General features: G+C 55.7%; 1 protein-coding gene across 1 annotated transcript in view; it reads left to right on the forward strand.

The window, feature by feature from the left end:
• Positions 1 to 23,553, forward strand: part of MINDY4 (MINDY lysine 48 deubiquitinase 4) — a 111,972-nt gene that overhangs the window by 68,938 nt on the left and 19,481 nt on the right. The window contains exons 10-13 of the mRNA XM_004418862.3: positions 2,532 to 2,633; positions 4,348 to 4,411; positions 5,500 to 5,565; positions 11,110 to 11,177. Of these exons, the coding sequence (XP_004418919.2) occupies positions 2,532 to 2,633; positions 4,348 to 4,411; positions 5,500 to 5,565; positions 11,110 to 11,177 (300 nt within the window). The remainder of the gene's footprint in view (positions 1 to 2,531; positions 2,634 to 4,347; positions 4,412 to 5,499; positions 5,566 to 11,109; positions 11,178 to 23,553) is intronic.

Genomic DNA, 23,553 nt, shown 5'->3' on the forward strand with positions numbered 1-23,553 from the left:
AATGAAATGATACATGTGAAGTGCTTCTAACAGTGCCTGGCGCACGGTGAGTACTCAGTATAGTGGTTTTTAAAGTCGTATTTGTGGCTCCTCGGAGAAGCTTTCTGTCAAGCATTACCTGCTTCAGTATGTTAGTGTAGAAGGCAGGGAATGTTTGAAAGGTGACCTCTTAGTTCCGTGTCTGGAGGTTTTTCCAGCATAGATGGTCTAGACAGAGTATGCAATCCAGGCATAATTTTGCACAACTCCTACCCGTGGTAAGGGTTTTGATTGGGGAGCACCCCTCCCACACCTGTGTTATAGGCGGAGCCCTGGGTGAGTGTGTGCAGTGAGGACTGGGGAGAGGGGCCAGGTGGAGCAGAAATGCTGGTCAGGCACTGGCTGTAGCAGCCCAGCTGAGGAGCAGGGCACCCGGGTCCTGGACAGGGGCAGGAAGGGGATGGGTGTGGGTACTCAGGAGGCGCAATGCGATTGACAAGACATGATGGTCATCTGGATGGGGGCAGGGCAGGAAACAGGAGCTGTGGGGATGACAGAGTTCACATTCATGGGTTCTGAGTCCAAAGAGGTGAACCTCCAATCCTTTCTCCTTTGTCTGACAAGCCCTGCCTTCCAGGCCCCCCTTAGGCTTTCTTGGCCTCTCCTGAAACCCAGAGCGACGTTTCCTCACCTTGGTTTTCATAGTTGATGGCGATGGGGTCAGTGCTCCCCACAGCTCAGGCAGCTCGGTTTGGTGATGGCATGGTAACCGTTTCCTCGAGGAACATGACGAGCTTCCCGTGGCTGCAGAAGTACCCGGCAGTCGGCCGTGTCATTGTTCCAGTGGTTGAGTGCTTGTGGTTTGTCTCACTTGGTTTGAAGGACTGCCTGATGTTGGAGCCTTGCTGTCACTTTCACATCAGATGTTGGGAGTTCACCTTCCCGTCGCCACAGCCCAAGTTGGGACTGATGTTTCCATAAAGACAGTAGTAATAGGTACCCTTTATTGAACATTCTCCACGTGTCAGGCACTGGGCCGTGGACCTTACAAACATCATCTCGTTTAAAGCTCCCAACGCTACAAAGGAGGTACTATTGTCATCGCCAGTTTATGGATGGGGAAACTGAGGGACCCCTATGTCACATCACCTCCTGTTTTAAAGTCACTGGACCACAACAGCCTGGGTGCAGACCACTGGCTCTGTGTCCCCGGCGCTGGGCAGTGACCACATGCTGCCCACCATGGTGACCTGTGTCCTGGTTCCCATTTTCCTACCCGAAGAGGAAGGACAAAACTCTAGTTTTCTTTCTCCCCGCACAGCTTAGCATGGAGCTCAGTTATTTCTCAGTGATTGAAAACATGGAAACCCCTCTCTGTATTCCCAGCCCAGCGGGATCTTCATCAAGGGCCTTTTGTTAGTTAGGAAGGGAGGCACTCAGCCTGCTTTTGTAAGAATTTAGAAAAACTTCTCAGGAACAGGCAAGAAGTCCAGCTCTGAGGAGCCCTGGTAATGTGAAGCTGGCGGAAGCATCTATATTTGGCTGTTACTCTCCTCTCTCATCCATTTCGCCCACCAGGAGCCTCTTAGTTACCATTTTCATCCTGAGAGATCTCTCTGCCATCCTTGACACCACTGGCTGCCCATCCTTCTTAAAGCCCTTTTGCTCCTAAGACTGTGTAATGGCACCGTCCCCAGTTCTGCCCCTTCCTGCCTTCCTCCGCCTCCCCCTTACACGACAGTTCCTCGGGGCTCCATCCTGAGTCGCCCCCTCTGCCCTTCCTCATCCTCTCTCTGGGAAATCTGAGCCACTCAAAGGGCCCAGGACTCCTCACATGCTGGTGGCTCGTAAACCAGACTCGGTCCCGACCACTCTCCTGGGCTCAGGTGTGTCCGACAGCTTCTCCTGGGCCTCCCATGTACACTTCCAGCCGCCTCCCCCAGTCCGCCTCTCTGCCCCGTATTCCTCATTTCAGTTGGCAGCACCACCATGAACCCACCCAGAGGTCACCCCGAATCCTTCCTCTCCCACATCCGCACGCCCTATGTTAGGTAATCTGCAAGTCAGGCTGCTTTCCCCTCCCACCTGTGGTCTCATTCCGACCGGCTGGTGGGAGTGAAGGGCACCTGCTTGCAGGAGCCATTGTCTCCAGGGTCCAGATGTCGGGACTGGCCAAGGCTGGAGCACGGCGTAGCTACGCGTCTGCCTGGAGTGGCAGCAGTTCCCGAGCACGTTGGCTCAGCCTCCTGGCTCGGTCAGAACGCAGGACCCTTTCTGACGCACACCTCAGGCCCTGCCACGCCTCCGGAGTCCCCTTTGCTCCCCTTGGGGTTTCCTGGCCTGCTCCTCCTCCAGCCCCACCCAGCTGCTCCCTCAAGGCTCGTCCCTGGGTCCTCATCTGAGGAGGCCCCTCCTCCCAGCCTCTGCAGAGTCCCTGGGCTGCAGGGGCCCCTCTGGGTGACAGGGGAAAGCACGGGCCATCTGCCACAGGGCTGCGGGGTCCCTGGCCTGTGTCCCCAGAGGCGTAAACACATTACTTTTTCTGTCCTCAGGCAGCTGCAGCCATCAAACACCCACAGGAGCCGCTGCCTCGCCCTGGCCATGGCGGACATCGTGTGGCGGGCTGGGGGACACGAGAGAGCCGTGGTCACGCTGTAAGTGCTTCCAGGGCTGTGTTGCTACCACTCAACCTCGGGCCAGCAGAGCTGTGGGCAGGCTGGCTGTGTGCTTTCCTGTCCTTGGGGACAGGGTCTCTGACAGGGGCTCTCTGGGCACAGGGACTGCATGTGTGTCCCCCAGATCCCTGCCCTGTGCCCCGTGCCGGGACGAGCCCAGCGAGTCAACCCGGTGTGCTGGGCAGCCCCGCACTGGGAGGGGGCTCCGGCCCTCCACCCAGCTCCACTCCCATCTCGGGACGGGGTTAGATCTGCCCTGCCTACCCCTGGGGAACTCGGGACGTAACCCACCCAAGAAAACCTCTGGCCTGGGAAGCCTGCTCTCCTCTGTACTTTTCTGAACCCTCTCAGTTGCCCTGGTCACCCCACCAATTGGTACTGCTGTCCCCAGTCCCCAGAGCATGCTGCTGTTTGCTCTGTCACTTGGATCCCTGTTCCATTGAGGAAGAGACCCAGAGAGGAGTGTGGTTGGTGATGGAGCCAGCCTTTCCCTGCTGCCTCCTTCCTACCCCGGATGGAGGACGCCATCCTTGTCATCTACATGGATGGTTTGCTGGCTCTGCAGCCTGACACTTCAGAGTGGAAGCATCCCTTCATCCCAGCCATGTGGCTAAGCTTTAGCAAAGGGGGTGATTTTGGGGCCAAAGACCACACTCTGGTGGGTCACAGTGGTCATTAGAGCACAGTGCTTAAGAAAATGGACTCCAGAGGCTGACTTCAAACCCCATTGCTTATTGGCTGCATGACCTTGGACAATTGACTCAACCTCTCTGTGCCTCATCTGTTTACTCATTTGGAAAATGGGGATGATAATGATTACTTAATAGGGTGATTATGAGAATTAAATAAGTCAATATAAATAAAATGGTATATAATGATATCATTAGTTTAAATCATTTATCCATATAAATAAATGATAAATAATAATAAGTGTGAAGCGCTTAGGACAATGTCTGACACATACTGAGTGTCGCGTCAGTGTTGGGTGTTATCATCATTGTCGTTACTGTTCCTATTGGCTGCTTTTCCTGGGGACCTGTGCTCCACTTAACTTACTAACTCCAGCCCTTAGGACCTGCAGGGCAGCCCTGAGAGCGGACGGGGCAAAAATTCAATTTCTCCCCATTTTATGCACTAGGAAACAGAAGCTCAGAGAGGCAGTGGCTGTTGCAAGGCTACGCAGCAGGCTCACGGCCCCGTGGGCCCAAACCCAAACCCCGCTGCTGGTCCATGCCTCCCTGGGCTGCACACTCAGGGTGCCGAGTGAACCGATGCTCACGGGGTCGTGTGAACCGATGCTCATGGGGTCAGGGCGGGGCGCCCCAGAGAGGACCGAGGCTGGAGTTCCTCACGTCCTCGAAAACGAAGGGCAGGTCAGCGTTGCTCAGTCTGGAAATGTCTGTCCGTCGTGGGTGAGAGGCAGGCTTCCGACTGCCAGGTTGTGGGTTTGGTTATCTCCAGCCCTCTTCCTGCTGTCTTTTTCCATTCCTTTTCCCCTCCTGTTAGTGGAGTTCTCTGGACCCAGCCTGGCGGGCGAGTTCAAAGCTGGTAAAAACAAGAAACCCTTGGCTCCCTCATCCCTCTGGAGCCACCTCTTATTTGTCCTCCTTGAAGGGCACTTGTGGTTTCTCCCTGGCTCGAGGGCATGTCTTCTCTTCCGCAGAGCCCTCATGCATCTCCCTTTCCTTTTTAGGGCTTCGGGAACACAGCAGTTCAGTCCAACAGGGAAATACAAAGCAGATGGAATCTTAGAAACAGTACGGCTTTCTGGAAAATTATCACGCAACCTTGGCTTTGTTGGGGAACAGTCTCCTTTCATATAAGTAAATCCTTCCTCAGCTGGGGTGGGCCAGCCCTCCCTGCCGCCCAGGCCAGCAGAGCCCTCCATCTGGGCCGGGTTGGGGCAGAGGTGGGGGCCTTTGGGGATGGGCTCTTGCCAGAACTGTCTTTATGGCCAAAAGGCGGATGAGTGCCCTGTCACCTCCAGGTTGTACAGAGCCTGAAGTTCCCCCAGCGGTCTGTACATAAAGCCCTTTGGCTAAACCCGAGCCTTCTCGGTGTCCCTCTTTATGTCTTCAGCATCCTCTCTGGGATTGTCCTGAGAGGGTAGTCGGGGATGGTATGGAGAGGAGAGGAAGTTAGAAGGCGGAGAAGACCTCTGATAAGATGGAGCACCAGCCATAAAACTAGACCTAAGAAATACAAAGGGGAAAAAAATGGGAGATGTATGAAAATACAGAAACAGTGACATTTTCCACAAATTAACCTCCTCTTCACTGAGGATTTTTGTGCCAACTAGTTTGTTTCATTTGACCTAGGTTTGGGCACGTGTGGCCCTGAGACCCTAATGAAGGGTCTCACTTTATTGGATGTTTTCTCTAAATGTGATTTTTCCTGACCCTCCTGAGAAAGTGAAGGAGACGCATTACCACTGCTTCCTACTGACTCCGGACACTGCCTCCGGGGCTTGGAACTGGCCCGGTGACGGCCATCTGGATGGGACCCCCACCCTGCACCCCCTGCTCCCAGGTGCTTCTCAGATATCCCAGCCCACACATGATGCTGGCTCCCTGGCTTTAGGCCCGTGATGTCTCCGATTCTGGGGACTCTAAGGGAGGCCCAGTGCTGCCGCAGGGCACGCTTGACCCCAGAGACCCCAGCGGGGCCCTGCCAGCCTTTAAATTGCACACAGGCTTGGCCCTGGGTCCCGAGGTCACCGCTCTCTGACTGCAGGGACATTTCCAAGTGGTGTTTAGTACCTACTGAAACCAGAGCCACAGACGCTGATCTGGGGCACCGTCCACGGGGCTGGGGCCGTTCACTCTGTGTGTTTGTGTCTCCTCAGCTCACACTCCACAGTTTGACCTGCTATGAGGAGCTGGTGACTTTTCTTCAACACAGCGTCCATCAGGTGTGAACAGTGGTTTATTCTGTGGGATGTGCCTTGTTAAACTTCTACTTTCTTTGCTGGAGAGGTGCTGGTGAACTGGAGTTGTCCCCCGGTCATCCCTTTCGGGGTGGGGTGAGGGGTGGAGAGGTTGGGAAGGAGCTGATGCTGGCCCCGGGTGCCATGGCTGAGGGCTGTGGGGTGATTTAGGCTGGAGAAGGATGGACTTGGGGGGCAGGGGATCCAGTCTCTGCCATCGCATCCTTGAGGGCTGGCCCTGACTACAGGGTGAAGGGAGCTGCCCCACAGTGGGGGCTGGGAAAGCAGAGCTGGGGCGCAGCCGGGTCAGAGTGAAGGGGAGCAGCCATCAGACTATGGTGTGAGAGCTTTCTCTCCATCCCAGGGGAAGCAGCACCTCTGGAATTAAAGAACCCTTCGCCAGTGACTGGGGCCCAGTGCCAGCTGGGGAGGGGACTAGAATCTGGATTCCTGGGGTGGGTTGGAGGTCTGAGCACCATTGATGGAGACCCTGTGTAGTGCAGGCCCTGGCTTGGTGTCCTGGGAGGCAGGGCTGGGCCATATGGGGCCTCTGGAGCACGGTGTCTGCTGGCGGAGATCCGTGCATCCCCTCCTGGCTGTGAGGTGGGCGGAACGCTCTGGGGCCGAGGGAATTCCGAGTAAGGCTGCAGCCTCGCTGGCTTTGTGGAGGAGGGGGCTGAATGCTTCAGGGGTAAAGAACACGGTCTCTGGAGCTGTGGGCCTAGGTTTGCTTCTAGGTCACACTACTTATAGCTCTGTGACCTGGGGCAACTTACTCCACCCCTCTGTGCCTCAGTTTCCTCATCTGTGAAATGTGAATGATAATAAAGGCTGACTCAGAGGCTGTGCAGAAGGCCCAGAACCACGTGCCCTGCTCGGTGTTCTCAGTGATTTTTCGCTGTGGTTGTGGATGCCACAACCACCTTCGTCATGATTATTTAAGGCAACCTTGAGACAGTTAGCTGTAGACAGGTGGGAATGAGAGGGAAGCGTTACAGAGAGAGGGTGCAGCGTGAGCCGAGGCCGGGGGAATGATGACCTCTGAAGTCCCCAGCTACAAGCCTCACAATTCTGATGCCTGTGTCGGGATTGAAGGAGAGGGAGAGTGCCGAGCCTGTCTCCCTCAGTGTGCACGCTCGCTCTCCGTGCCTCCTCCTGGCCATTTCTTCAGCTCTCTGGGCTGTGGGGTCAGCTCTTTGAGGCCTCAGGGAAGGCAGTAGAGATTTTGATGGTGAGCCAGGAGGGTGGGAGAACTTGCCGGATGTGGGACCGGACCTGACACTCCTGCTGTCCGAATACCAACCCCCGCACAATTCCCCAGAGACACTGAGGATCTGGGCTCAGCCCAGGAAGTGTCCCAGCCCTGATAGGGGGAGGAATCTACCCCGTGGGTAGGAAAACGGGGCCTGCCCTGAGACCATGAGGTGCTGATCCACCCGAAATCTTCTCCCCCAGGGCTGTTGCCTCAGGGGGCACTCAGCCCAGGGAGAGGCCCCGGGCCCAGCCCAGATGCCCAGCTTAAGATGCTGCCTTTCTGCCCTGGGTGCTCTGTCTGGCCTGTCTGGGAGGTGTGTGGGAGGGCTCTGGTATTGGAGAGGGGCCTGGCCGAGGTGTCACAGGACAGGGGGTTGCTGAAGAGGGGCCCGGGACCTCCTCTGGCTCATTTCTTGGTCACACGTGGCCTCGGGAAAGTCACTGGGCCTCAGCTGCCTCATCTGGAAAATGGAGGATGGAACAGCTATCTAAGAACTTCCAGCTCTTTACTGTGGTTCTTAAAAAAGAAACTTAAACACGTGGGAAAGAATGTTTTCCAAAGTAAGTCCCAGGCCACCTAAATAAGCAGAAAAGATCCTACTTTACCCACACCCAGAGTTGTGAGAATACAGTGCGCATGCGAGAGGCGAGCACAGCCTGATAGCATCAGTGGGTGATGTGACGAGGAGGCTGGGTCCGGGGCACCTGTGTTCACGCCGTCAGGGGAAGCAGAGCGCGGAGCCACAAGGCCAGGAGAGGGAAGTGCCCTGTGAGGCTTCTAGGGGCCAAAGGAGGGGCCCGGGGTGATTCTCAAATGACCCCAGGTTCTGAGGCCCCATCACTGCCCATCGATGGCCCCGAGGTGGCCCCTCAGCGCCAAGGCCTTCCGCATCCTTGTCTATCAGACGGGGCCTCCCTGCTCCCTGGGCCTGTACCCTCAGGGTTTTGGTGGAGCCCGAGCAAGACAGTGGCTGTGAAGAGGTTCAGAGAGCGGGGCCTGCGCCAGCGGCGGGGGGAGCCGCTCCCTTTCTGTCCTGCCTCTGGGCTCAGAGCAGTTCCCCCTCCCACCTGGCTTGGGTCCCTGGGTACAAGCAGTCAATATTTGGCCCGCCTGACTCTGGAAGGCCGTGCTTTCCCCCTGCAGTTTAATTTATGTTTTTGCTGGAAGCCATCGAGCTGCCTCAGCGCTACCCTCACCGAATCCATTTTTCATGGCCTGGGCCTAAGTGGGGCTCCTCGTGCCAGGCCTGGAAACGAACACTGAACGTCTCTGCCCAGAATAAATAGCCTCCTCGCTGTGTTTTCATTACCGCTCACCCTCTGGGCGAGGTCTCTGGTGCCTCTCCCCCCAGCCCCGTGAGCTGGGGGTGCCCCCGCCCTTGCCTCCGATTGGAGATCCTTGGTGGGCTGAGGTCTCTCCAGGGCCAGAGGCGCATAGGAGAATGGCCCCTTCTTCCCAAGTGGCACCAGACATTTTTCCAGACCCTAACGATGGTTTCTGGCCCCGTTGCCTGCTCGAGCTCGCCTTTCAATGCGGGCACCTTGCCCTGTGGCCTCCCATGTCTTGGCAGCTTGAATTTGATGAAATAATTTTAATAAATGTTTTTGAAAATAAAATGGAATATCGGTGCCATTCAGTTGTGTTCCTGCAAGGACCAGGGGTCCTTGGTTAGCCTCTCCTAACCAGTCCACGTGGAGGGGCATATCCAGGGCTCATGGGAAGGCCCCCTTGAAGGTGTTGCAGGGGCTGTGGAAATGCTGGCCCGAGCAGTAACAATAGTTCTCCACATTGACGTAGAGAGTTAGGGCTTCCAATGGGCTCGTGTCCCTTACTTCATTGCAGTCCTGCAAGTAGGTAGGTGTGGCAGGCATGGCAGAAGGGGAAACAGACCAAGAAAGTGCGTGGCTTCCTCGAGACGATGTGCAAGTCCATGACAGAAGTAGGTAGGCGTTCCAGAAGGGGAAACTGAGACTAAGAACGCTTTGTGACTTCCCTAAGGCGACATGCAAGTCTGTGACTTCCCCAAGGAGAGATGCAAGTCCATGGCAGAGTCGGTCAGCGTTCCAGAAGGGGCAGCTGAGACTGAGAGAGCTTTGCCTCTCCCTAGGGTGACATGCATGTCTGTAGTGGAGCTGTGACAAGGGTGCTGGTGGCTCAGGTCCTCCTAGGCCTATGTCCCCCTGTGTGGGGATGTCAGCATCACTCTTTGCAGTTGTCAGAGCACTTCTCCAGACATGGAGGTCATGAAATATGCAAGGTAGGTGTTCATTATCCTTGTTTTGCAAATGGGGAAACTGAGAACCACAGAAGTGAAGGGACTAGCCTGAGATCACAGAATTAAGATGAGGTTGATTGAAGATGGTGGTTGATTCATTCATTCCATTGCTGCTTCCACAAAAGATTTGAAGTTATGTATTAAAAAAATGATGTCCTCAGGGCTTTTCTGTGTTCTAACCATAGTAAACTTGCCGTCGCTTGTCTCTGTCCCTTTGCACATGCTTTTTCTCTTGCCTAGAACAGCATTCCCTTCTCTTCTGATTGCTCCCTGTTCCTTGGGTTTCTATTAGACACCACCTCCTCCAGAAGGCCTTCCTTGACACCCCTCCTTCCCTAAATCCCAAGTCTGTATCGAAGGCCCTTGTGTGTTTCTGGAGGACCTTGTATTTCCCATCAGAGCAGAGCCTTCCTCACTCTTTTCAAGATGCTTATTGTTCTTTCTTCACTGAGATTCTTCCTGAGAAGGCAGATCCATGCCCACCTTGCTCACAAGTATAGCCTTAGCAAGGAGCATCCTCTTGGCACAGAAATTTCACTCAGTAATTTTTTTTTGAATGACTCACTAATTGAATTACTAGATGAAAATAAAGACTATATTTTGAGGAAAAGAAAAGATAATTTTATCAGAAGCTTGAGCTGAAAGAGTTACCACAATTGAGCACCATATTTGGTTCTGAGCTTCCTGGCAGCCAAGGCAAAAATGGAAAAATGATAAATTATATAATTCTCATTGTTTAGGAAAGCAAGCTTTTTTTTTCTGGTTTTATGTATAAAAAGAAACGTCACACGTAAGGAACATGGGCTATTGTAACAGGCAGCATCTTCAACAACAGTTCACAAGAAGTGGTATCGTCCCCAAAGTGGGATGAGTAAGGTCTTCACACTGATTTGGGCTGGGGGGTGGCATTTATCCAGGGAACAGAAGTGATGTAGTTCATCCCATTAGGCTGTGGCCTGCTGGGCTCACTGGACAGGTAAGCAGTGTGGAGCTAGCATCATACTAACAGCCAACACAGGTACCGGGTTTGTTCTAAGTGTTGTATAAGGATTATCTAACTTGATCTTCACAACAACCTGATGAGGATAGGTAGGTCCTGTTATTATTATCCTTGTTTTACAGATGAGAAGGCTGGGGACAGAGAAGTTAAGAAATGTCCCTGTGGTCACATAGGTGGGAGTGGGAGAGCCAGGATTTAAACCCAGGCTTCCAGGCTCCAGGCTGTGGGCTCCAAGCCAGGGTCTGGACAAGGGGGAGACGAGGGAGATGCTCACCTTGGGCACAAAATTCAAGGGGGTACCAAAAACCTCGATAATCAGCATAAATAATAGTTTAGTGCAATATTTAAAAAGTATCAAATTAATCCAAAAAAACCCATGATGAACAAAATATGAAACATTTTAAAAAGACAGGATCTGCCCATGCTTACCTCACTTGCCCCTCCCTACCCGGCTCTGCCCCAGACCTGCTCGCTGCTGCTCTCAGCTCAGCACAGTTCTTCTGAGTAAGGAATTGGGAATCAGAAGGAGCCCCCTGGAATCCCACCGGGCTACTTACCAGCTGGGTGACCTCAGGCCCGTCGCTCAATTTCTGAGCCCCGGTTCCCTTATATGGCAGAGGGCAGTAACAACAGTACTTATCGCACGGGCCTGTGACAGTTTTAATGTGATAATGCACATAAGACCCTTGCACTTGAACGGAGCCTGCCCTGGCCGCTGCTGCGTGGTGAGCTTCCAGGCCTCGGAGGTCGGGGCCGTGCTCCTTGGCGGATGCTGCCTCTGCTCCCATTGTCACTCAGGCTGATGCGCTCCCCGTCTTTAGGGGGTCTGGGTGGTGAGACCTACATGGGGTCTGCCGTGGGGCCACCTGGCGACCTCTGGCACCGGGCTGGAGACAGCTGGCCCAGGTCAGGCTGCTCCCTGGGGTGTGGCCCCCAAGGCGGTGAGAGGAGGGAGGAGCAGACTTGATGGGTGCTCATTCCCTTCTCTTCTCTTCCCAGTTTGAAGCAGGCCCCCACGGATGCATCCTGCTCACCGTGTCTGCCATCCTGTCCAGGTCCACGAAGCTGTGAGTATCTTCCTCCCTCGACTCCTGGGGCTGGGCCTATCCGTCTTGTTTGCTCCTGCCTCCCCGGAGCCCGGGGCAGTGCTGGCGCTTGGTGGGTGCTTAGTGAGCGTGGTTGAAAGGATGCGTGAAGCAGCGGAGTAGGAGACGGTGGGCGGGTGGAGGAGAGAGAAGTTAGATTCTACGTACGCACTCCCTTCTCCTTGGTCTCCCCACGTGCGCTGGCGAGTGCGGGGGATGATCTGACAGACACCCACCCACAAAGAGCTCCTCCATCCTGGGCACCCCAGTGCTGCAGTGAGACTGCAGTGTGTGCCTCGTTAGGGACGCCTGTGGACTCCCCTGGGACATGTGTGGGGATGGACAGTTGAGGCTGAGGCCTGGGAGATGACTGAGGGCCCCCATGAACTCGGGGAAGGGAGATTTGCTGTAGGCCAGGGCGATCCTGAAGGCTGCAAGGATTGTGTCTAGGGCCAGCCCTGAGGAGACAAGTGGGCGGGGGCCCCGGGGGCCTTGGAGGCAGGGGGAGTGGGGAGGCTGGGTCCCCCAACTCCATGCATCCTTGTCAAATGCGGCCTCCCAGGCTGCCTGAGAGCAGGGGTTCCTCCATCACGCTCGCTTTCTAGGCCTCTTACCATATTTGTCACCTGGGCATTATGTCTCCAGGGAGGGTAGCAGATTAATAACACATGAATAGTTTTGTAAAGTACAATCGATTGCCCATCTATTCCCAAGCAGAGAGCGGACCCAGAGGGCATGGAGACCTGGGGGAATGAATTTTGACTTTGGGGGTTGCTTGGTGTGGGGGAGGGTTTGGGAACAACTCTAAGCAGGGGAGCCCTGGGAGGTGGGGAGGCCCTGGCAGAAGGAAACACTGGTCCCCGGGGGGGCCTGGGCAGGGCCTGTCCGCGTTTCCCGTGGCCTCTGGTGCTGGGGGGAGGAGGAGGGCAGGGGCTCCTCGGCTTCATGCTGTGGCCTGCCTGCTGCTGGCTGCTGCGGACCTTGTTAAGTGCGTGTGTGCATCGCATTTTCTAACAGCGTTTTTCTTCTAATCCTGCCATAATGACGTGTTTCCCTCCTGGCTGGGCTCATGTGCGTGGAGACCGTAAGCCGCACCCCCAGGCCTGGATTTGCTAATCTCTGGGCTGACATGGTTGGATGGGGGCTCCGAGTGTGTGGGTGAGATGCCTGAGCTCGCTGAGGAGCAGCTGAGATCTCAGAAGGGGCAGGCTTGGTGACGTCTGGGTGTGTGATCCTCTAGGCCTCAGTTTCCCCATCTGTACCAGGGCCCTCTGGCTCTGGGGGTCTAAGATTCTGTGCTTGGAGTGTCTCTGCTCTGTTGGTCACTGGGGCAGCTACATAGACCCTGCTCGCCAGCCCGGGAGCTGGGCCCCCGTTTACATGCGTGCTCCTGCAGGGAGCGGCTCTGGCGGCCCTCTCCATCCACGGGGGCCAGGCTACTCTTCACGTTGTCCAGAGCTGGAGGACGGGGGCTGCTTCTGCCCCCTCCCTGCCCATCCCACCAAGCCAGGCAGGGGTCAGTCCCTGCTCAGGCCGTGGCGTCTGTGGGGCATCTGTGTGGGGAAGGCTGCCCCGCTGGACCTGCACAGCCTCATGCTGATGGGCCTGAAGTCACAGCCCTGTCACCCCGTCCCCCTCCACCACACACATACACACACACACACAGACGCACAAATACACATAGACACAGAGACTAACACACACAGACGGACACACACAGACACACGTATAGACACACAGACAGACACACACATATAGACACAGACACATAGACACACACCATCTGGCTGGAGTCACCTCCTTCCCCTTGTTCCCAGGGCAGGGGTGAGAGTGTATGTAAAGACAGTCTCTGTCCCCCTCGGGGCCCCTGAAGACCTTCCCAGGTCCTGGAGGCGGTGATGTTGAAGCCTCCCCATGGCAGCTCTGGCCAGCCTGGGCCCTGCCTTAGGGGAGGACCAGTGGAGACTTGCTTTAGAATTGGACCCTGCAGGGCACTGGTTGGGTTTGTCTCACTCCTGTGGCCTCCCTTCCCTTCTTTAAGAAGACAGCATAGAGGACATTCTCATCGGCAGTAAGAACAATAGCAGCTGACATCTCGTAAACTCCCCACGTGCCAGCTCCTTTGCTGTGACATTTTGCACATGAAACTCCTTTAATCTCCACAACAGCCCTGTTAGGTGGCACTACTGTGATTACTGTCCCGATCCCTGTCTTTCAGATGAGGACATGAGGCTGTGAGAGGGGAGTGGCTTGCCCCAGGTCACACGGCTCAACCCAGGCAGCCTGGCCCCAGACAGGTCTCTTTGCCTTTGCAGTGTAAGGCCCTGAACTTGGGAGTAAAACAGACTTGGTTTCCTGCCTCTGTACTCCTTTGAGCCTGAGATTCTTGCTCTGAAATGGGGATGGTGATTCCAGCCTCACAGCTTAAATGAAGAAATATGTGTCGTGTGCTTGGCGCTGCTCCCGGTGGGTGGCCAGCCTTGGATGATGGCTGCTGCTGGTGCCATCCCATCCAAGCTGTGCTCAGAAGCCTCTCCTGTCCCATCCTGTCTTGTCTTGCCCTCAGCCTTGGCTTGGTGCCTTGTGGTGGAGACATGGCCACAGGGATGTCCTGCAATTGGAGATGTGTCCACCTGTGGTGGTGCTCACCCTTGGCAGGCATGTCCTGAGGGGCCCGGGGCTCCCTGGGCGCTGTGTGCCTTTGCTCAGAGAGGGCAGGAGAAAGGACAGCAAGAGGACCAGTCCCTGTCCTGGGAGTGAGCCGCCCAGAGGTGTGCTTGAGAAGACACCCAACTCGCTCTTATTTGTTCAAGTTCAAGGAAACTTTTAGTTAGACAGAGGGCTTCAGGTGGGGGATGGGGCAGGCCGTGGGCAGCCCGGGCCACCTCTGGGGGTTCTCCAGACCCACGCTCCCTCCCCACTCATGTAGTCCCGGGGTGGCTGCCTGGCCACTCCACACTCGCACGGGGCTGCCAGGGACGTGAGCTTTGCCATGGAGCTGACCTGTCATCCACGTGGTCCTGGGGGCTTCCTGAAAGGGATGGCAGACATGAGGAGGAAAGACAGGACTGACAGTGAGGATGGGAATAGCCTGTCGAGATGCTGCCCAGATCCTGTGAGAGACTCATGCTGAAATTATCTAAAATAACATGCTAGCATTCCTGGCATTTCTGGGGGCTCCTCTGAAGAAGCTATTTTCTCGCCTGCCTTTGGAAGGGGAGCTTCTGGAACGGTCCACTCCCTCTCCCTGCCAGTCGTGCTGCACTCTATCGGTGCTTCCCTCAGCTCCCGGAGCCTCCGCTCTCTGTCCTCAGGAGGGATGCCAGGACTGGCTGAAGGTTTGCTGTGATTTGCTGGGCAGTGATAACAGTCCTGGGACTGTGGAAACCCGCCTCATCCGGGCCTGCCTAGGGGGTTAGCAACTTGTACAGGCCTTTCCTTATGGACATCTGGGCACGTGGGGGCCACTGTCACCCAGCACGGGCACCATTTGTCAGCCTGAGCTGAGAGGCTTGTCCAGGGCAGCCCAGTGGGTGAGAAACCACAGGAAAGCATCCCACCCATTGGCTATGATGTAGCTTCAGGACACCTGGGTCCCCATCTCTGCTCTGCTGCCAACAAGCTGTGTGGCGGACCCAACCTGTGCCTTCAGCTGTTTATCTCTAACAAGAGGGGGGTCAGATTAATGCTTCTTAAACTCTTTTTGTAGTGAAACAAAATCTGATTTTTTCCAAATAAGCCGTATCCCGAAGCTCGCTATATAAAGCAGATGCGGCAGACCGGCTTTGACCGGAGCATCGGGATGGGGAGGTGGAGACCCCAGCTGCCCCTCCCCGTCTCCCCGCCTGGTGCCTGGAGACCCTCCTTAGAGAAACCCCAGCTCTGCGGACACAGCTTAAAAACCATAGGACCAGACGATGCCGAGGGCTTCCTGCTCTGGGTTCAGATCCAGCTTTGCTGTCCCTTTGATGCTGTTTCAGGGTGGTCAGTCACTGACTGGGCAGTTGGAAACATGTCCTGGTAGCCCAGAGAGAGCAGAGGCTCTCAGATCATAGGCTGTTCAGCCGGGGAGAAGCGGACTCGGGGGCTGGGAGACCCACCCAGTTCTTTACAAACACAGTGTGTGTATGTGTGCATTTGCAGTGGTGTGTGTGCAGATGAGAGTCGGCAAGGCTGTGGGGCTGGCTGAGATGATGTGGGTGTTGGTGCTTGTGTTTGAGATTGTGTGAACGGTGACTTGATTGTGTGTGTGAGTGTGTATGTGGCTGAGGGCATGGCTGTCCCTCCCTCCTAGCAACAGCTCTCATGCCTGAGGCCCCAGGGCAGCCCTTGCACCAAAGTCCATGCCTCCTGTCCGTCGGCTGTTCCTGACCCCCCGGGGGGAGCCAGGGGGAGGGCGCCATAGGCAGATGCAAATGCAGCAGAGTGCAGCCTGGGCACTTCACCCTCAGAGGCTGAAAGAATAATAGCGAAGCTAGTCTTTGAGTTTTGTTTACCCCGGACCAACTGCAGAGCTTTGAGGTTTTATTTTTTTCCTCTTGATTTCCAGCCATCTATTTTCTTCCCTAAGATCTTGACTTGCTTATGGTAAATCTCATACAAGCTTTCATGCTCCCCCAGCTCCACTGCTTTCCAAATCATACGACCTAGAACTTTTCCCCAGAACACTCTCACAAGCCCCAAAGATGCTCGGTGCCCTGGAGTGAGGGGCAGCTCCAACCAGGCCTGCGCAGCGCAGTGCAGGGGTGCCCCAGCCCCTCGGGAGGGGTCAGCAGTGAGCTGAGGCCTGCACAGGGAAGGGCTCGGGCGATGCCCCCCTGCTAGCTCAGGCCTGGGCTGGGGCGGGGAGACAGCTTGTGCAGAAAACCTTTCATGCAGTGGACCCTTGGCATTCGTACAGTGCAACTTGGGCTGCCCAAAGGCAATCTTGCAAGTCAGTATCAGCGGTAGTTTGTCATTTGCTGAAGTAGTTTCTGAACAGCACAAGACGGGCACTGAAGGCGAGGGGCAGCACCCATGCCGTGGTGGCTCTGTTGCTCTCTGTATCTCTCTCCAAGAGAGAAAAAACAACAACAACAATGCAGTTTATTTCGTGTGGAAATAGCCCTGAAATGAAAGGCAACGATGAGTGTTGGTAATGTAAAGGAAAGTGACAGAAACTCCACTCTGAGCCAGCGTAAGCAGAAAACAGCACTATTAATTGATTTATAGCAAAAGCCCAGGGCCTTAGGAGTGGCTGGATCCAGGAACCCGGACAATGCCTTTGGGACTTGGTGTCCCTCCTTCTGTCTCTTCACTCTTCTTTCCTCTGTCCTCCTGCATGGTGGGTTCTGGCGAGCCCAGTGGAGACGGAGCCCTTTCTTCAGCTCTCAGCCTGCAGGGAGCCGTGTCCCAGCTGACCCCTCAAGGCCCAGGCCGTACTCATCACGGGGCATGTGAACACAAGGCTGGCCCAGAAGGTAGGGAGAACCCACAGAGGTCTGCCACACTGGCTGGGAAGGGAAGGCCTATATAGTCAGGGACTGGGAGTTTGGGGTGTATCAAGGAACAGGAGAGCAGATGTGAGATTGAGGTGGGTCAGATCTGGGCCTTGATGGAGGCCCTGCACGCTCCTCTCAGAGATGGAGAAAAGCATTGACAAAGCTTCCAGTTCCCGCCGGGGTCACTGAGCTGGAGACCACCTCAGGGAAGCTGGGCGGGCCCGTGGTTTGCAGCGTGAGGATATGAGCAGGGGGCTGTTCTTGTTGAGAATCCCGGGTTCTTGGTGGTCCCAGCTGTGCTGTCCTGACGGGAGGGGACAGATGGGATACGTGTCAACTCTCTCCTCCCCCCTGCTGTTGTACCCGCCTGACCCCTTCCAGCCCAGAATAACGAGGCTCACACAGAACCACCCGGACCCGGCGCCCGACTCCACATGGACAGCAGCTGCTTTCGGCCTAAACAAAGCCCGGGGCCTCTCTCTCCTGGTCCTCCACGTGGAACACGAGAGACCAGACAGGATGGAGCAGGGCCCTTCCCACCTGTAGTGCCAAGATCTTTTGACTGTAGCTGGGAGGCAGGAGGAGAGGAACTTCCGCAACCAACTCCAGCCAACTTCAACCTCCATCAGAGTAGCTGGAGGCCATGCTAGTGAGCACTCTCAGCAGACGTGTCTGAAGGGACCAGGGTAGTGGGTGGGAGGCAGACCCAAAGGGCCTGCGGGTACCTTTGTTTTTGGACATAGCAGACCCTCCACCCAGACCCCACTTCCTTCAATTGACCCTCTTCCCCTCCCTGGTTCCTTTTCTGGAAGCCCCTGGCTCCTGTGTCCCCCAGCTCCTGTGCAGTGACCAGGGCTCCGTCCGGTAGATCTCTGGCTGGCTCCCTCTAGGGGCCCCTGAGGCCCCCTCACCCCGTGGAAGGGAGGGGCCCCCACTGACACCCTGGGCTTTGGGGCCTGTGGCAACCCAAGGGGCCGGTCTGGAGTCTGGGGCCATTATCTCCTTTTACAGATGTGGGGACCAAGGCTCCAAGAAGTTAAGGGCAGGTTGGTGGCACGGCTGACATCATCATCCAAGTCTCCTGCCTCGCCCTTCCTGTGGGGGGAGGAGTGACGGGTGCTGCTGGGCTGTGTCAGCCAACTTAGAGGGAGAAATGGAGGACAGACCCCCAGGTAGGCCCACACCAAACCGGCTGCTTGTCCACATGCCTCACTCTCCATTTCATTTTGGCCGGCGTGGTCTGGGCCAGAGCAAGCCTGGTGCCAGGCTGCTGAGGTGGCAAGTCGTGGCCAGGGAGTGCCATTGGGGCGTGGCTGAGGGCAGTAGGTCTGCACACGGGCGCTGAGCCTGAGGGCTCGATGGGGGGCCCACCTCCCACAGCAGAGAAGGGCCACCAAGCCCAGGCCACACCCGGTTAGTGGTGTTTGGGAGGGTGTCCTGACCCTCAGTGCATCTAGCACCCCCACCCACTGACCCAAGGGCTCCGCATCCTTGTTCCACAAAGGGCTCGGGTGCCCAGATGAAGAGGACAGGCCTCAGGAGGAGGGAGAGGCAGCTCACCTTGTGGAGGACTCTTCTGTCCCAGGCCAGCCACAGCTGCTTGGTGGGAAGCTTCTTCTCCTGCCTCCGTACACCCCCTGGGATCCAGCTTCTGGAGGCCAGTCCACCAGGCCTTCCTTGCCGCTTCTCCTGGGACGAGTGTGGGCAGGCTCATGTCATTTAGAGCCCATTTGCTGGGTACCTGCAGGGTTAGAGCCCAGTTCTGGGCACCAGGAGGCTAGATGGACACAACGTATCCCTGGCCCTAAAGTCCTTGCTGCCCAGAGGGGCAAGGCGGGCACATGAAAAGCAGGTGATGGGTGCTCTTAGGAAAGGGATGTCTAGGGGAGATGGAGCACTGGATAAGGGTAAGGGAGGTGTCTTTATGGAGGAGGCGGCATTTAGCTGGGCTCTGAGGGATGGGTGGGAAGGGTCCTGGCAGGCAGCAAGAACAGAGTAGGCAAAGGCCAGTGGTGGGGTTTGCAGGGAACGATGGCACAAGGTCTGGTTGGGAAGGAAGGTGCTGGCATGTGGGGAGAGGTCTGGGAGGTGGTCAGGCGGAAGGCAGCTTGGGAAGGGCTTGGCCGTCTCTGCTTTCTCTTCCTTCCCCCAGGCAGGTCCCTCCATCTCTTTCCAAACACCTTGCCCTGCCTCCTGGGCCCCCATCTAGCCCCTTCCTCTCCAGGGCCCTGGAAATAGTAGCCGTTCCTTCCAACCTGTGGACCTGTGTGCAGTTTGCAAGGCCTTTTTATGGCCTCAGCCCTTATTGCAACAACCCTTTAAGGTGATTATTATTATCTCCATCAGAGAATGACACACCCAAGGCTCAGAGAGGGAAAGCAATTTGCTGAAGGTCACACAGCACAGGTGTCAGAGAGGGCCTGATACCCAGGTGTTCTGACTCATTGTCCACTCTCTCTTGGCTTTCCTGGGAAAAGAGTCGGTATCCGCTCTCTCCAAGTTCTTTTCATATATTCATGGCTGCATTTCAACCGCTGGGAGGCCTCCGTTTATTCTGGGTTCTTGGCTGTGTTACGAATGGTTGACATTGCAGGAATCATGACCTCGTTGTGTTTTGATGTTGTTGTTGTTATTGTTGCTATCGAAGGAAAAAGGAAGCAACATTTATCGAATGCCAAATGCTTCACATAGTTCATCTCATTCAGTTCTCACAGCAGTCTGTACCAGCAGGAGACATCAGCATATCGTGTTGCTAGTGGGGAAACCAAGGCTTGGAGAGGGGAGCAGCAGTGGATTTGAATCCTGGGCTCCCTGACTGCCCAGCCCAGGTTCTCTTAGTGGTTGCACAGCTGCCCTTTGCTCTAGTGGTGTCATCCTCAAAAGTTAATAGAGGTCCCACCAAAGGAAAGGTGGTTGTCTCTAGAGGTCGCCGCAGGGGGTGGGGAGTGCAGTGGGAGGTGCAGTCCCTGGGGAGGGGCTGGCGGGGAGGGATGGGCTGCAGCTGGCCTGGCGGGAGGTGGGCTCAGGTGGAGGGGAGGTGGCTGGTCAGGTCCTCCCAGATTAATTACCACCTGTTTTAGGGTTGATGTTCTAAATATCAGAGTCATGGACCAGGTACGCTCATTCGCATCCCAGAAGGTTCCTGGAGACCCCTTGTTCCAGTCCTCTGATTTTATAAATGACGAATCAGGCTGAGAGAGGCAGGGACTTGCCCGAGGCCACTCAGCTAGCCCGAGGCCAAGCTGGCCGCTGACCCCACCTCGTGGACATTGATTTTAGGTGAATGGCTGTGACCGTAGACTGGAACTGTGTCTCTAGGCCGCTTGGACATATTTTCCTTCTTATTCAGAAACTTCTGTACAAAATGCCCAGATTCATTGTTCAAATGAATCGTTCAGATTCCTTCATTCAAATGTTCAGATGCTTGTGGGGGAGGCATTAGGGTGAAGGGACAAACTGCACCCAGCCAGGGAGGGTGGGGACCAGGAGTGGGGCTTCAGGGCTCCTGGGCCTGCCTGGAGCTGGCCAGCTGGGCTGGTCCATCACGTGTTTCAGGCCACAGTAGACACTGTGATGTTGGTGCTGAGGACACAGTCCTGGCCTGCTGACTCTGTGCGTGACCACAAGTCCCTTCTCCTTTCTGGGCCTCAGTTTCCCCATCAGTAAAATGGAGAAGGCAGTTCTTGCCCTCCTGGCCTCACAAGGCTTTAGAGAGGACAGTGTATTTGCAAGTGCCTGAGGCTGCAGATTTGAGGCTCACGCGTTGTAAGCTGCTCGGTGGCAGAACCTCTGCCCCGCTGAGAAGTGTGACGAAGGGCGGACTGGAGAGAGGAAGTGGACTCTGGGCTTCAGGCGCTGAATTCGGGCTGGCATCTGTCACTAGTCCTGGGCCAGCTGTGTTCTTCCTCTGGGCATCCCTTTTCCCGTCTGGGAAATGCTGAGCCCTGGGGGCCCTGCCAGCGCTGACATCCTTTGTCCTGTTTCTTGATCAGCGCAGTGTCTCCGGGCCCTCCTGATGGGGGCAGAGCTGGAGGAGCAGTCCTTGTGGCATCCTAGGCAGAGCTCTCTGGTCCCTCTCCTCTGTCAGTGAGTGAACTGGACACCACCGAGGCTGGGCCGTCCCCCCAGACCGTTGGTCCAGGTTCTGGCCCTTTGTTCCCAGAATGCTGAGGAGGGTGGTGGCCGGGCAGCCAGGGCCCAGCCCCTCCTTGTAGGTTTCCACGCCCTGAGCAAGTCCCCTCAGGCTCCCTCCACTCTTCGAGTCCAAAATCCGGGAAAGCTCCTGCTCCTCGAAGGGGTCTCGGTACAGGGCAGCCTCAGGGGGCATGCTTCTTCAGGCCCTGGCTCCTCCTGGCTCCCGTCACCCAGCCTGGTGCCTGGTTTCAGGCTGTGCATTTTCGTGGGGCCCGGCATTGTCCAGCCCCCAGGAGGACCATGGAAGGGACAAGCCAGCTGTTAGATAAGAGTGATTGTAAGTCCCAGGGAAGGGCCCGTCACAGCTTGTAGCTCAGAATTCTGCCCAGAATGTGTAGGAACCTCAGAGCTTAGGCGAGCCCTCCACGGATTCAGCCACTGCTCCCAGTATGCTGCATGACCGTGGAGACCTAGGGGTCCCCCAGAGGGGCTGCACGGGCTAGTGGAGGGGCAGAAGGATGGGGCCAGCCCCTGGACCATCCTCAGCCAGAGCAGCTCTGCCTTTATGTTTCATATATTGGACTTCTGCACATTAGATTTCATTTGAAGAAAGAGCTCTGAGTCTGAAAAGGTGCTGGAGGCTACTTGTGTTTGTCTGCTAGGGCTGCCGTGACAAAGTACCACAGCCTGGGGAGCTTAGGCAACCGAAATTAATTGTCTCACAGTTCTGGAGGCGGGAACTCCAAGGTCAAGGTGTTGGCCGATTTGGTTTCTTCTGAGACCTCTCACCTTGGTTTGCACACAGTCACCTTCTCACTGTGTCCTCACGCGGTCTTTCCCCTGTGTGCATGCATCTCTCATGTCCCTCTATGTGTCCAAATTTCCTCTTCTTATAAGGATACTACTCAGATTGGATTCAGGCCCACCCTAATGGCCGCATTAGTTTAATCACCCCTTCAAAGGCCCTGTCTCCAACTATAGTCACATTCTGAGGTACTGGGGGTCAGGACTTCAACATACGACTTCTGGAGGACACAATTCAGCCCATGACACCACTCATCTTGTGCAAGCCCCTCTTGTTACAAAAGGGGAGACTGAGGCCCAGGGAGGAGAGGTTTGTGGCCACATAGCAAGCAGGGCTAGAACTCGGGCCTGGTGAGGGCCCTGCCGCGTGAATTGGCTGCCCTGCGGGCAGAGCAGAGCCTGTTCCTTTGCTCAAGGACTCCTCACACTCTGCTCTCCAGGGACTTCCCCTAGACGGAGGTCTGCGCATCTAGATTTGCCAAAGTTGTAAATCTCTTAAGCCATAAGCAGCGCCTTGGCATCTCCTGAATGCCCTAATGTGAAATACAGATGTTTCTCCTTTTTAAATCTGAGCCCACGTCTGAATTTCCCATCGTGTTTGCACCTAAGGATGCAATTACCATTTCCTCCCATTGTCCGTTCCGACTGTCCCTCTGCCCTCGGCTGACGCAGGCTCTCAAACCCGCTGGGTGAACACGTGAATGTGAGATTATGAAGATCAGACTACTTCTGAAAGCTTCGGGCAGGCTCGGGGCCAGCGATGCTTATCAGTCATCCCAGCGCTCCTTTGAGGTTATTTTCTTCTCTTCAGAAGATGCCTGTCTATGCCTCGGAGAACGTTCCCATTAATTCTTCTGCCTGAGCTACTGCCAGCCGAGCGCTGCCTTCGGCCATTCGTCCCCTCAGCCAGCTCCTTCCCAGGCCTCCTCCAAGGCGACCCCCAGCCTCCGTGGTTCTCGGCTGGGCCCGCAGTGCAAGCCCTAGCCTGTCTTCTCGATGTGGACCACAAACTGTCCCCATTTGGCCATGGTCATTAAAACCACAAGAAAGCATTTTTCCTGCAGAGGTCGTGGAGCTTGAGTTTCTAAACTCGTTTGGGAAGGACGCAGGGGCCAGGGTGTGTGTTTTAGGTTTGTGGACTTATGCCAGATCTTAGATTTAAAGCATAAAATTGAGACCAGGTTTCTCTTCTCTTCCACTAAAAGGAAAAACAAACCTCGTGATTGCTAAGCCCGTCCTACCTCTGGGCTGCCTCTCGGTGCTCTCTCTGGGGTGGGGATGAAGGATGCAGGCCAGACCTTGGGCACAGGACTGGGTGGGCGGCATGCCCCTGGGGCCATGTGCAGCAGCAGAGGAAGCCAGTCTCCGGCCTCACGTGGCCCCCCGGAGTCACCTCTCTGAACTTATTTCCATGTCTGTAAAATATAGTAATTCTTACTTTGCTGGGGGCTGGTGGGCTGAAATAGCCATCCTCTGAGTGTGTCCCATAGGTGGTGGCTCCTTTCCTGTTTACTCGTCCCACGGCTCCGTTCAACAATGATGCATAGTCTCCCCAGGGATTTACTTTGGGTAGGAAAAAGGAATAATGTCCTGATGATGGGCTTTCTAGATGGTAGGACGGTTTTGAAGTTTGTGGGGGGAGAAGTTTGCCTCCTGTTGCCGACTTCCCATGTGACAGGGCCCCTGCTGACACGACACCCTGCATTGTTCTGGTCCCCAGCAGTGTACGGCCCCAGAAATTCGTTTCTTTTGGTTTGAGGGATTTCTTTTGGCAAAGGGGCTTTTCACTTTGTGCCTTTTAGGGGGCCCCCTCCCGAGGGTGGAGCCACAGTGGTAGCCTGGGCTGGGGAGAGCGCAGGCCTCTGAGACTAGCTGCTGGGTCCCGGCAGCTCCATGGCCCACGAGCCGAGCACCCTGGGCGAGTCAGCCTTCTCTGAGCC

The sequence above is a fragment of the Ceratotherium simum genome, chromosome 1 (assembly GCF_057802395.1).
Source record: "Ceratotherium simum simum isolate JZ-2026a chromosome 1, ASM5780239v1, whole genome shotgun sequence".
NCBI lineage: Eukaryota > Metazoa > Chordata > Mammalia > Perissodactyla > Rhinocerotidae > Ceratotherium > Ceratotherium simum.